The 15271-nt window shown below is 45.3% G+C and overlaps 1 protein-coding gene across 1 annotated transcript in view; it reads left to right on the top strand.

Annotated features, from left to right (window-relative positions):
• Positions 1 to 15271, top strand: part of LOC144487293 (IgGFc-binding protein-like) — a gene marked incomplete at its 3' end in the record, with an annotated part of 192889 nt that overhangs the window by 20775 nt on the left and 156843 nt on the right. The window contains exons 9-15 of the mRNA XM_078205374.1: positions 3328 to 3409; positions 4988 to 5059; positions 7093 to 7164; positions 8706 to 8777; positions 11021 to 11092; positions 13125 to 13196; positions 13902 to 13973. Of these exons, the coding sequence (XP_078061500.1) occupies positions 3328 to 3409; positions 4988 to 5059; positions 7093 to 7164; positions 8706 to 8777; positions 11021 to 11092; positions 13125 to 13196; positions 13902 to 13973 (514 nt within the window). The remainder of the gene's footprint in view (positions 1 to 3327; positions 3410 to 4987; positions 5060 to 7092; positions 7165 to 8705; positions 8778 to 11020; positions 11093 to 13124; positions 13197 to 13901; positions 13974 to 15271) is intronic.

Genomic DNA, 15271 nt, shown 5'->3' on the forward strand with positions numbered 1-15271 from the left:
CAGGTAATTAAGAAGGCAAATGGAATTTTGTCCTTCATTGCCAGAGGGATGGAGTTTAAAAACAGCGAGGTTATGTTGCCGCTGTATAAGGTGCTGGTGAGGCCACACCTGGAGTTACTGTGTACAGTTTTGGTCTCCTTACTTGAGAAAGGATATACTGGCACTGGAGGGGGTGCAGAGGAGATTCACTAGGTTGATTCCGGAGTTGAGAGGGTTGGCTTATGAGGAGAGACTGAGTAGACTGGGGCTATACTCATTGGAATTCAGAAGAATGAGGGGAGATCTGAAAGAAACATATAAGATTATGAAGGGAATAGATAAGATAGAAGCAGGGAAGTTGTTGGCGGCACGGTAGCACAGTGGTTAGCACTGCTGCTTCACAGCTCCAGGGTCCCGGGTTCGATGCTCGGGTCACTGTCTGTGTGGACTTTGCACATTCTCCTCGTGTCTGCGTGGGTTTCCTCCGGGTGCTCCGGTTTCCTCCCACAGTCCAAAGGTGTGCGGGTTAGGTTGATTGGCCAGGTTAAAAAAAAAAAAATTGCCCCTTAGAGTCCTGGGATGCGTAGGTTAGAGGGATGAGTGGGTAAAATATGTGGGGGTAGGGCCTGGGTGGGATTGTGGTCGGTGCAGACTCGATGGGCCGAATGGCCTCCTTCTGCACTGTAGGGTTTCTATGATTTCTATCTATGATTTCCCCTGGGGGGGTGAAACTAGAACTCGGGGGCATGGCCTCAAAATAAGGGGGGACAGATTTAGGACTGAGTTGAGGAGGAACTTCTTCACACAAAGAGTTGTGAATCTGTGGAATTCCCTGCCCAGTTGAGGCTACCTCGTTGAATGTCTTTAAGGCAAGGATGGATAGATTTTTGAACAGTAAAGGAATGAAGGGTTATGGTGAGCGGGCGGGTAAGTGGAGCTGAGTCCACGAAAAGATCAGCCATGATCTTATTGAATGGCGGGGCAGGCTCGAGGGGCCGGATGGCCTACTCCTGCTCCTAGTTCTTATGTTCTTATGAAAGCCCAGGGTGCAGGGATAATGGACGAGGGGAGGAAAGATGGGGGGGCAGGGGGAGTGTGACTCGCGATTCAAGTGAACCGACACAGCAAGATCCCAGAAGCCTCTGGGGGGCCCTGCGCAGGACCCCCTGCCAATCTGAATTACAGGGGAAGCATCGCCCTCCTTTGCCCTGTTGTTCCGGACCCTCCCCCTCCGTCCCTCCTGTGGGACATCCCCTTGTCCTGGCACTGGACGGTTCAGCTTGGATCGGGGAGGCGGGGGGGGAGATGGGAGGGGCAGATGGGGGGTCCGCGGGGGGGAGGGGGGAGGGGGATGTTGCAGGCTAGAATTGGCGACTGTCTGACTGCCAACCACTGAGGGGTGCCGCACGCGTGCTCCTGGTAGAATTGACCACTTTGTGCCACTCCTCATATCACCAACTCCCAGCCACCAGCTGGGTTACAACTGTACAAGACATTATTCTGTTTAAAGTTTATTTCTTAGCGTCACAAGTCGGCTTACATTAACACTGCAATGAAGTTACTTTGAAAATCCCCCCAGTCGCCACACTCCGGCGCCTGTTCGGGTAACACTGAGGGAGAATTTAGCACGGCCGACGCACCCTAACCAGCACGTCTTTAGACATGAAGGGGCAATTTAGCATGGCCAATCCCCCTAACCTGCACATCTTTGGACACTAAGGGGCAATTTAGCATGGCCAATCCACCTAACCTGCACATCTTTGGACGCTAAGGGGCAATTTAGCATGGCCAATCCACCTAACCTGCACATCTTTGGACGCTAAGGGGCAATTTAGCATGGCCAATCCACCTAACCTGCACATCTTTGGACACTAAGGGGCAATTTAGCATGGCCAATCCACCTAACCTGCACATCTTTGGACGCTAAGGGGCAATTTAGCATGGCCAATCCACCTAACCTGCACGTCTTTGGACACTAAGGGGCAATTTAGCATGGCCAATCCACCTAACCTGCACATCTTTGGACGCTAAGGGGCAATTTAGCATGGCCAATCCACCTAACCTGCACGTCTTTGGACACTAAGGGGCAATTTAGCATGGCCGATCCACCTAACCTACACATCTTTGGACGCTAAGGGGCAATTTAGCATGGCTAATTCACCTAACCTACACATCTTTGGACGCTAAGGGGCAATTTAGCATGGCTAATCCACCTAACCTGCACATCTTTGGACACTAAGGGTCAATTTAGCATGGCCAATCCACCTAACCTACACATCTTTGGACACTAAGGGGCAATTTAGCATGGCCAATCCACCTAACCCGCACATCTTTGGACACTAAGGGTCAATTTAGCATGGCCAATCCACCTAACCTACACATCTTTGGACACTAAGGGTCAATTTAGCATGGCCAATCCACCTAACCTGCACATCTTTGGACGTTAAGGGGCAATTTAGCACGGCCAATCCACCTAATCTACACATCTTTCAGACTGTGGGAGGAAACCGGAGCACCCGGAGGAAACCCACACAGACACGGGGAGAATGTGCAGACTCTGCACAGACAGTGTCCCAAGCTGGGAATCAAACCGGGCTCCCTGACACTGTGCTAACCACTGTGCCACACTTTTGGCTGAGGTCTTTTCGCCCTGGGTCGGGCGAGTCCAAAACGAGAGGGCAGAGGGGTGAGAGGGGAAAGGGACCCGAGGGGCAACCTTTTCACACAGCGGGTGTGTGGAATGAGCTGCCAGAGGAGGTGGTGGAGGCGGGTACAATGACAACATTGAAAAGACATTTGGACAGGGACGTGGATAGGGAAAGTAGAGGAATATGGGCCAAATGCAGGCAAATGGGACCAGTTGTTTTGGAAACCTGGTCAGCATGAATCATAGAAACCCTACAGTGCAGAAAGAGGCCATTCGGCCCATCGGGTCTGCACCGACCACAATCCCACCCAGGCCCTACCCCCATATCCCTACATATTTACCCACTAATCCCTCTAATCTAGGCATCTCAGGACACTAAGGGGCAATTTTAGCATGGCCAATCAAGCTAACCCCCACATCTTTAGACAGTGGAAGGAAAACAGAGCACCTGGAGGAAACCCACGCAGACACGAGGAGAATGTGCAAACTCCACACAGACAGTGACCCGAGCCGGGAATCGAACCCAGGTCCCTGGAGCTGTGAAGCAGCAGTGCTAACCCACTGTGCTACCGTGCCGCCCCCTGGTTGGGCCGAAGGGCCAGTTTCAGTGCTGTATATCGCTATGACTCTGCGACCGATCACAGCGGATTGCCTCTCGTGGGGGTTGCGGGAATGTTTTGAATGATCTTCTTGTCTCTCAGTTTGTTATAGAAGCAACCCGAGGTGAGACCCCTCAGTCCGATATCGCAGTGGACAGCGTCTGCATTGAAAAGTGCCAACAGGGTAAGTCAGCCTAGCCAACACCTGGTCACCTGTTGCAAAGGGTTACCCACACTTCCCACCACTGACAGGACCAACACCCTCACAATATATACACAAAAATATACACAATTAACACGACACCCTTACAATATATACACCGACAGCTTTCGATTTGATTTGATTTATTATTGTCACATGTATTGGGAGACAGTGAAAAGTATTGTTTCTTGCGCGCTATAGAGACAAAGCATACTGTTCATAGAGTACACAGGGGAGAAGGATTTGATTTGATTTATTATTGTCACATGTATTGGGATGCAGTGAAAAGTATTGTTTCTTGCGCGCGATACAGACGAAGCATACCGTTCATAGAGAAGAAAGGGCATAGAGTATAAAAGTTGGGGTCTGATGTTGCAGATGTATGGAACGTTGGTTCGGCCGCATTTGGAATACTGCACCCAGTTCTGGTCGCCACACTACCAGAAGGACGTGGAGGCTTTAGAGAGAGTGCAGAGGAGGTTTACCAGGATGCTGCCTGGTATGGAGGGGCTTGGTTATGAGGAGAGATTGGGTAAACTGGGGTTGTTCTCCCTGGAAAGACGGAGGATGAGGGGTGACCTAATAGAGGTGTATAAAATTATGAAAGGCATAGATAGGGTGAACGGTGGGAAGCTTTTTCCAAGGTCGGTGGTGACGTTCACGAGGGGTCATAGGTTCAAGGTGAGGGGGGGAAGGTTTAACACGGATATCAGAAGGACATATTTTACACAGAGGGTGGTGGGGGCCTGGAATGCGCTGCCAGGCAAGGTGGTGGAGGCGGACACACTGGGAACGTTTAAGACTTATCTGGATAGCCACATGAACGGAGTGGGAATGGAGGGATACAAAAGAATGGTCTAGTTTGGACCAGGGAGCGGCATGGGCTTGGAGGGCCGAAGGGCCTGTTCCTGTGCTGTATTGTTCTTTGTTTTTGTTCTGGTGCAGAATGTAGCGTTACAGTCATAGCTCGGGTGTAGAGAAAGATCAACTTAATGCGAGGTAGGTCCATTCAAAAGTCTGACGACAGCAGGGAAGAAGCTGTTCTTGAGATGGTTGTTCCGTGACCTCAGACTTTTGTATCTTTTTCCCCGACGGAATCGAGATATAAACCACACCGAACGTTTCAATTAGATTCTAGTCTGTAACTCACTCCCGGGTATCTGTTATTCTATCTATAAACCACCCCGAATCCCTCGATTAGATTCCAGTCTGTAACTCACTCCCGGGTATCTGTTATTTTATATATAAACCACCCCGAACCCCTCGATTAGATTCCAGTCTGTAACTCACTCCCGGGTATCTGTTATTCTATATATAAACCACCCCGAACCCCTCGATTAGATTCCAGTCTGTAACTCACTCCCGGGTATCTGTTATTCTATATATAAACCACCCCGAACCCCTCGATTAGATTCCAGTCTGTTACTCACTCCCGGGTATCTGTTATTCCAGATTTAATCTCTGAAGTCGCTTATTTTGAGCCTCTCGTGTGAATGTTCTCGAATATCTGTGCTTCTATATTTAATCTCGGGATGAATTCTTCACTATTTTAATTCACAGTTTCCACAACAACCACCAAATCCCCGGGAACCAGTCACAAACCCATCACAACACAGAAGACAACAAAGCCAGGTAAAGGCAGGACTGAGCGAAAATATATTCCAGAATGCTTCCCGGAGAGTTCCAAACACGCGCGGTATCTCAGTTATTCTCCACAGACATTATTCCTGAATTCATCATTGATAACCCAGTGTATCCCCTCGATTAGATTCCAGTCTGTAACTCACTCCCGGGTATCTGTTATTCTATATATAAACCACCCCGAACCCCTCGATTAGATTCCAGTCTGTAACTCACTCCCGGGTATCTGTTATTCTATATATAAACCACCCCGAACCCCTCGATTAGATTCCAGTCTGTGACTCACGCCCAGGTATCTGTTATTCTATATATAAACCACCCCGAACCCCTCGATTAGATTCCAGTCTGTAACTCACTCCCGGGTATCTGTTATTCCATATATAAACCACCCCGAACCCCTCGATTCGATTCCAGTCTGTAACTCACTCCCGAGTATCTGTTATTCTATATATAAACCACCCCGAACCCCTCGATTAGATTCCAGTCTGTGACTCACTCCCGAGTATCTGTTATTCTATATATAAACCACCCCGAACCCCTCGATTAGATTCCAGTCTGTGACTCACGCCCGGGTATCTGTTATTCTATATATAAACCACCCCGAACCCCTCGATTAGATTCCAGTCTGTGACTCACGCCCAGGTATCTGTTATTCTATATATAAACCACCCCGAACCCCTCGATTAGATTCCAGTCTGTAACTCACTCCCGAGTATCTGTTATTCTATATATAAACCACCCCGAACCCCTCGATTAGATTCCAGTCTGTGACTCACGCCCAGGTATCTGTTATTCTATATATAAACCACCCCGAACCCCTCGATTAGATTCCAGTCTGTAACTCACTCCCGGGTATCTGTTATTCCATATATAAACCACGCCGAACCCCTCAATTTGATTCCAGTCTGTAACTCACTCCCGGGTATCTGTTATTCTATATAAACCACCCTGAACCCCTCGATTAGATTTCAGCCTGTAACTCACTCCCGGGTATCTGTTATTCTATATATTAAACACCCTGAGCCCCTCATTTAGATCCCAGTCTGTAACTCACTCCCGGGTATCTGTTATTCTATATATAAACCACCCTGAACCCCTCGATTAGATTCCAGTCTGCAACTCACTCCCGGGTATCTGTTATTCTATATATAAACCACCCCGAGCCCCTCGATTAGATTCCAGTCGGTAACTCACTCCCGGTTTTCTGTTATTCTATATATAAACCACCCTGAACCCCTCAATTAGATTCCAGTCTATAACTCACTCCTGGGTATCTGTTATTGTATAAATAAAACACACTGAACCCCTCGATTAGATTCCAGTCTATAACTCACTCCTGGGTATCTGTTATTCTATATATACACCGCCCTGAAACCCTCGATTAGATTCCAGTCTGTAACTCACTCCCGGGTATCTGTTATTCTATATATAAACCACCCTGAACCCCTCGATTAGATTCCAGTCTATAACTCACTCCTGGGTATCTGTTATTGTATATATAAACCAGCCTGAACCCCTCGAATAGATTCCAGTCTGTAACTCACTCCCGGGTATCTATTATTCTATATAGAAACCACCCCGAACCCCTCGATTAGATTCCAGTCTGTAACTCACTCCCGAGTATCTGTTATTCTATATATAAACCACACTGAACCCCTCGATTAGATTCCAGTCTGTAACTCACTCCCGGGTATCTGTTATTCTATATATAAACCACACTGAACCCCTCGATTAGATTCCAGTCTGTAACTCACTCCCGAGTATCTGTTATTCTATATACAAACCACCCCGAACCCCTCGATTAGATTCCAGTCTGTAACTCACTCCTGGGTATCTGTTATTCTATATATAAACCATCCCGAACCCCTCGATTAGATTCCAGTCTGTAACTCACTCCCGGGTATCTGTTATTCCAGATTTAATCTCTGAAGTTGCTTATTTTGAGCTTCTCGTGTGAATGTTCTCGAATATCTGTTCTTCTATATTTAATCTCGGGATGAATTCTTCACTATTTTAATTCACAGTTTCCACAACAACCACCAAATCCCCGGGAACCAGTCACAAACCCATCACAACACAGAAGACAACAAAGCCAGGTAAAGACAGGACTGAGCGAACATATATTCCAGAATGCTTTCCGGAGAGTTCCAAACACGCGCGGTATCTCAGTTATTCTCCACAGACATTATTCCTGAATTCATCATTGATAACCCAGTGTAACCCCTCGATTAGATTCCAGTCTGTAACTCACTCTCGGGTATCTGTTATCCTATATATAAACCACCCCGAACCCCTCGATTAGATTCCAGTCTGTAACTCACTCCCGGGTATCTGTTATCCTATATATAAACCACCCCGAACCCCTCGATTAGATTCCAGTCTGTAACTCACTCCCGGGTATCTGTTATTCTATATATAAACCACCCTGAACCCCTCGATTAGATTCCAGTCTGTAACTCACTCCCGGGTATCTGTTATTCTATATATAAACCACCCCGAACCCCTCAATTTGATTCCAGTCTGTAACTCACTCCCGGGTATCTGTTATTCTATATAAACCACCCTGAACCCCTCGATTAGATTCCAGCCTGTAACTCACTCCCGGGTATCTGTTATTCTATATATAAAACACCCCGAACCCCTCGATTAGATTCCAGTCTGTAACTCACTCCCAGGTATCTGTTATTCTATAGAAACCACCCCGAACCCCTCGATTACATTCCAGTCTGTCACTCACTCCCGGGTATCTGTTATTCGATATATAAACCACTCCGAACCCCTCGATTAGATTCCAGTCTGTAACTCACTCCCGGGTATCTGTTATTCTATATATAAACCACCCTGAACCCCTCGATTAGATTCCAGTCTCTAACTCACTCCTGGGGATCTGTTATTCTATATATAAACCACCCTGAAACCCTCGATTAGATTCCAGTCTGCAACTAGCTCCCGGGTATCTGTTAGTCTATACATAAACCACCCTGAACCCCTCGATTAGATTCCAGTCTATAACTCACTCCTAGGTATCTGTTATTGTATATATAAACCAGCCTGAACCCCTCGAATAGATTCCAGTCTGTAACTCACTCCCGGGTACCTGTTATTCTATATAGAAACCACCCCGAACCCCTCGATTAGATCCCAGTCTGTAACTCACTCCCGAGTGTCTGTTATTCTATATATAAACCAGCCTGAACCCCTCGATTAGATTCCAGTCTGTAACTGGCTCCCGGGTATCTGTTATTCTATATATAAACCACACTGAACCCCTCGATTAGATTCCAGTCTATAACTCACTCCTGGGTATCTGTTATTCTATATAGAATCCACCCCGAACCCCTCGATTAGATCCCAGTCTGTAACTCACTCCTGGGTATCTGGTATTGTATATATAAACCACCCTGAACCCCTCGATTAGATTCCAGTCTATAACTCACTCCCGGGTTTCTGTTATTCTATATATAAACCACCCCGAACCCCTCGATTAGATTCCAGTCTGTAACTCACTCCCGGGTATCTGTTATTCCAGATATAACCTCTGAAGTTGCTTATTTTGTTCCTCTCGTGTGAATGTTCTTGAATATCTGTTCTTCTATATTTAATCTCGGGATGAATTCTTCACTATTTTAATTCACAGTTCCCACAACAACCACCAAATCCCCGGGAACCAGTCACAAACCCATCACAACACAGAAGACAACAAAGCCAGGTAAAGACAGGACTGAGCGAAAATATATTCCAGAATGCTTTCCGGAGAGTTCCAAACACGCGCGGTATCTCAGTTATTCTCTACAGACATTATTCCTGAATTCATCATTGATAACCCAGTGTAACCCCTCGATTCGATTCCAGTCTGTAACTCACTCCCGTGTATCTGTTATTCTATATATAAACCAACCCGAACCCCTCGATTAGATTCCATCTGTAACTCACTCCCGAGTATCTGTTATTCTATATATAAACCACCTCGAACCCCTCGATTAGATTCCAGTCTGTATCTCACTCCCGGGTATCTGTTATTCTATATATAAACCACCCCGAACCCCTCGATTAGATTCCAGTCTGTAACTCACTCCCGGGTATCTGTTATTCTATATATAAACCACCCTGAACCCCTCGGTTAGATTCCAGTCTATAACTCACTCCTGGGTATCTGTTATTCTATATATAAACCACCCTGAACACCTCGATTAGATTCCAGTCTGTAACTCACTCCCGGGTATCTGTTATTCTATATATAAACCATCCTGAACCCCTCGAATAGATTCCAGTCTGTAACTCACTCCCGGGTATCTGTGATTCTATATAGAAACCACCCCGAACCCCTCGATTAGATTCCAGTCTGTAACTCACTCCCGTGTATCTGTTATTCTATATATAAACCAACCCGAACCCCTCGATTAGATTCCATCTGTAACTCACTCCCGAGTATCTGTTATTCTATATATAAACCACCTCGAACCCCTCGATTAGATTCCAGTCTGTATCTCACTCCCGGGTATCTGTTATTCTATATATAAACCACCCCGAACCCCTCGATTAGATTCCGGTCTGTAACTCACTCTCGGGTATCTGTTATTCTATATATAAACCACCCTGAACCCCTCGGTTAGATTCCAGTCTATAACTCACTCCTGGGTATCTGTTATTCTATATATAAACCACCCTGAACACCTCGATTAGATTCCAGTCTGTAACTCACTCCCGGGTATCTGTTATTCTATATATAAACCATCCTGAACCCCTCGAATAGATTCCAGTCTGTAACTCACTCCCGGGTATCTGTGATTCTATATAGAAACCACCCCGAACCCCTCGATTCGATTCCAGTCTGTAACTCACTCCTGGGTATCTGTTATTCTATATATAAACCACCCCGAACCCCTCGATAAGATTCCAGTCTGTAACTCACTCCTGGGTATCTGTTATTCTATATATAAACCACCCCGAACCCCTCGATTATATTCCAGTCTGTAACTCACTCCTGGGTATCTGTTATTCTATATATAAACCACCCTGAACCCCTCGATTAGATTCCAGTCTGTAACTCACTCCCGGGTGTCTGTTATTCTATATATAAACCACCCCGAACCCCTCGATTATATTCCAGTATGTAACTCACTCCCGGGTAACTGTTATTCTATATATAAACCACCCCGAACCCCTCGATTATATTCCAGTCTGTAACTCACTCCCGGGTATCTGTTATTCTATATATAAACCACCCTGAACCCCTCGATTAGATTCCAGTCTGTAACTCACTCCCGGGTATCTGTTATTCTATATATAAACCACCCCGAACCCCTCGATAAGATTCCAGTCTGTAACTCACTCCTGGGTATCTGTTATTCTATATATAAACCACCCCGAACCCCTCGATTATATTCCAGTCTGTAACTCACTCCTGGGTATCTGTTATTCTATATATAAACCACCCTGAACCCCTCGATTAGATTCCAGTCTGTAACTCACTCCCGGGTGTCTGTTATTCTATATATAAACCACCCCGAACCCCTCGATTATATTCCAGTATGTAACTCACTCCCGGGTAACTGTTATTCTATATATAAACCACCCCGAACCCCTCGATTATATTCCAGTCTGTAACTCACTCCCGGGTATCTGTTATTCTATATATAAACCACCCTGAACCCCTCGATTAGATTCCAGTCTGTAACTCACTCCCGGGTATCTGTTATTCTATATATAAACCACCCCGAACCCCTCGATTATATTCCAGTCTGTAACTCACTCCTGGGGATCTGTTATTCTATATATAAACCACCCTGAACCCCTCGATTAGATTCCAGTCTGTAACTCACTCCCGGGTATCTGTTATTCCAGATTTAATCTCTGAAGTTGCTTATTTTGAGCCTCTCGTGTGAATGTTCTCGAATATCTGTTCTTCTATATTTAATCTCGGGATGAATTCTTCACTATTTTAATTCACAGTTTCCACAACAACCACCAAATCCCCGGGAACCAGTCACAAACCCATCACAACACAGAAGACAACAAAGCCAGGTAAAGGCAGGACTGAGCGAAAATATATTCCAGAATGCTTTCCGGAGAGTTCCAAACACGCGCGGTATCTCAGTTATTCTCTACAGACATTATTCCTGAATTCATCATTGGTAACCCAGTGTAACCCCTCGATTAGATTCCAGTCTGTAACTCACACCCGGGTATCTGTTATTCTATATATAAACCACCCCAAACCCCTCGATTAGCTTCCAGTCTGGAACTCACTCCCGGGTATCTGTTATTCTATATATAAATCACCCCGAACCCCTCGATTAGATTCCAGTCTGTAACTCACTCCCGGGTATCTGTTGTTCTATATTTTAACCACCCCGAACCCCTCGATTAGATTCCAGTCTGTAACTCACTCCCGGGTATCTGTTATTCTATATATGAACCACCCCGAACCCCTCGATTAGATTCCAGTCTGTAACTCACTCCTGGGTATCTGTTATTCTATATATAAACGACCTCAAACCCCTCGATTAGATTCCAGTCTGTAACTCACTCCTGGGTATCTGTTATTCTATATATTAACCACCCCGAACCCCTCGATTCGATTCCAGTCTGTAACTCACTCCCGGGTATCTGTTATTCTATATATAAACCACCCCGAACCCCTCGATTAGATTCCAGTCTGGAACTCACTCCCGAGTATCTGTTATTCTATATATAAACCACCCTGAACCCCTCGATTAGATTCCAGTCTGTAACTCACTCCCGAGTATCTGTTATTCTATATATAAACCACCCGAACCCCTCGATTAGATTCCAGTCTGTAACTCACTCCCGGGTATCTGTTATTCTATATATTAACCACCCCGAACCCCTCGATTAGATTCCAGTCTGTAACTCACTCCCGAGTATCTGTTATTCTATATATAAACCACCCTGAACCCCTCGATTAGATTCCAGCCCGTAACTCACTCCCGGGTATCTGTTATTCTATATATAAACCACCCTGAGCCCCTCATTTAGATCCCAGTCTGTAACTCACTCCCGGGTGTCTGTTATTCTATATATAAACCACCCTGAACCCCTCGATTAGATTCCAGTCTATAACTCACTCGTGGGCATCTGTTATTTTATATATAAACCACCCTGAACGCCTCGATTAGATTCCAGTCTGTAACTCACTCCGGGGTATCTGTTATTCTATATATAAACCACCCTGAACCCCTCGATTAGATTCCAGTCTGTAACTCACTCCCGGGTATCTGTTATTCTATATATAAACCACCCCGAACCCCTCGATTAGATTCCAGTCTATAACTCACTCGTGGGCATCTGTTATTGTATATATAAACCACCCTGAACGCCTCGATTAGATTCCAGTCTGTAACTCACTCCGGGGTATCTGTTATTCTATATATAAACCACCCTGAACCCCTCGATTAGATTCCAGTCTGTAACTCACTCCCGGGTATCTGTTATTCTATATATAAACCACCCCGAACCTCTCGATTAGATTCCAGTCTGTAACTCACTCCAGGGTATCTGTTATTCTGTATATAAACCACCCCGAACCTCTCGATTAGATTCCAGTCTGTAACTCACTCCCGGGTATCTGTTATTCTATATATAAACCACCCCGAACCCCTCAATTTGATTCCAGTCTGTAACTCACTCCAGGCTTTCTGTTATTCTATATAAACCACCCTGAACCCCTCGATTAGATTCCAGCCTGTAACTCACTCCTGGGTATCTGTTATTCTATATATAAAACACCCTGAGCCCCTCATTTAGATCCCAGTCTGGAACTCACTCCCGGGTATCTGTTATTGCATATATAAACCACTCTGACCCCCTCGATTAGATTCCAATCTGTAACTCACTCCCGGGTATCTGTTATTCTATATATAAACCACCCTGAACCCCTCGATTAGATTCCAGTCTGTAACTCACTCCCTGGTATCTGTTATTCCAGATTTAATCTCTGAAGTTGCTTATTTTGAGCTTCACGTGTGAATGTTCTCGAATATCTGTTCTTCTATATTTAATCTCGGGATGAATTCTTCACTATTTTAATTCACAGTTTCCACAACAACCACCAAATCCCCGGGAACCAGTCACAAACCCATCACAACACAGAAGACAACAAAGCCAGGTAAAGACAGGACTGAGCGAAAATATATTCCAGAATGCTTTCCGGAGAGTTCCAAACACGCGCGGTATCTCAGTTATTCTCTACAGACATTATTCCTGAATTCATCATTGATAACCCAGTGTAACCCCTCGATTCGATTCCAGTCTGTAACTCACTCCCGGGTATCTGTTATTCTATATATAAACCACCCCGAACCCCTCGATTAGATTCCCGTCTGTAACTCACTCCCGGGTATCTGTTATTCTATATATAAACCACCCCGAACCGCTCGATTAGATTCCAGTCTGTAACTCACTCCTGGGTATCTGTTATTGTATATATAAACCATCCTGAACCCCTCGAATAGATTCCAGTCTGTAACTCACTCCCGGGTATCTGTGATTCTATATAGAAACCACCCCGAACCCCTCGATTAGATTCCAGTCTGTAACTCACTCCTGGGTATCTGTTATTCTATATATAAACCACCCCGAACCCCTCGATAAGATTCCAGTCTGTAACTCACTCCTGGGTATCTGTTATTCTATATATAAACCACCCCGAACCCCTCGATTAGATTCCAGTCTGTAACTCACTCCCGGGTATCTGTTATTCCAGATTTAATCTCTGAAGTTGCTTATTTTGAGCCTCTCGTGTGAATGTTCTCGAATATCTGTTCTTCTATATTTAATCTCGGGATGATTTCTTCACTATTTTAATTCACAGTTTCCACAACAACCACCAAATCCCCGGGAACCACTCACAAACCCATCACAACACAGAAGACAACAAAGCCAGGTAAAGACAGGACTGAGCGAAAATATATTCCAGAATGCTTTCCGGAGAGTTCCAAACACGCGCGGTATCTCAGTTATTCTCTACAGACATTATTCCTGAATTCATCATTGATAACCCAGTGTAACCCCTCGATTCGATTCCCGTCTGTAACTCACTTCCGGGTATCTGTTATTCTATATATGAACCACCCCGAACCCCTCGATTAGATTCCAGTCTGTAACTCACTCCTGGGTATCTGTTATTCTATATATAAACCACCCCGAACCCCTCGATTCGATTCCAGTCTGTAACTCACTCCCGGGTATCTGTTATTCTATATATAAACCACCCCGAACCCCTCGATTAGATTCCAGTCTGGAACTCACTCCCGAGTATCTGTTATTCTATATATAAACCACCCTGAACCCCTCGATTAGATTCCAGTCTGTACCTCACTCCCGAGTATCTGTTATTCTATATATAAACCACCCGAACCTCTCGATTAGATTCCAGTCTGTAACTCACTCCCGGGTACCTGTTATTCTATATATAAACCACCCCGAACCCCTCGATTAGATTCCAGTCTGTAACTCACTCCCGGGTATCTGTTATTCTATATATTAACCACCCTGAACCCCTCGATTAGATTCCAGTCTGTAACTCACTCCCGAGTATCTGTTATTCTATATAAAACCACCCTGAACCCCTCGATTAGATTCCAGCCCGTAACTCACTCCCGGGTATCTGTTATTCTATATATAAACCACCCTGAGCCCCTCATTTAGATCCCAGTCTGTAACTCACTCCCGGGTATCTGTTATTCTCTATATAAACCACCCTGAACCCCTCGATTAGATTCCAGTCTATAACTCACTCGTGGGCATCTGTTATTGTATATATAAACCACCCTGAACGCCTCGATTAGATTCCAGTCTGTAACTCACTCCGGGGTATCTGTTATTCTATTTATAAACCACCCTGAACCCCTCGATTAGATTCCAGTCTGTAACTCACTCCCGGGTATCTGTTATTCTATATATAAACCACCCCGAACCTCTCGATTAGATTCCAGTCTGTAACTCACTCCAGGGTATCTGTTATTCTGTATATAAACCACCCCGAACCTCTCGATTAGATTCCAGTCTGTAACTCACTCCCGGGTATCTGTTATTCTATATATAAACCACCCCGAACCCCTCAACTTGATTCCAGTCTGTAACTCACTCCAGGCTTTCTGTTATTCTATATAAACCACCCTGAACCCCTCGATTAGATTCCAGCCTGTAACTCACTCCCGGGTATCTGTTATTCTTTATATA

This window comes from Mustelus asterias, unplaced genomic scaffold (genome assembly GCF_964213995.1).
Source record: "Mustelus asterias unplaced genomic scaffold, sMusAst1.hap1.1 HAP1_SCAFFOLD_707, whole genome shotgun sequence".
Lineage (NCBI taxonomy): Eukaryota > Metazoa > Chordata > Chondrichthyes > Carcharhiniformes > Triakidae > Mustelus > Mustelus asterias.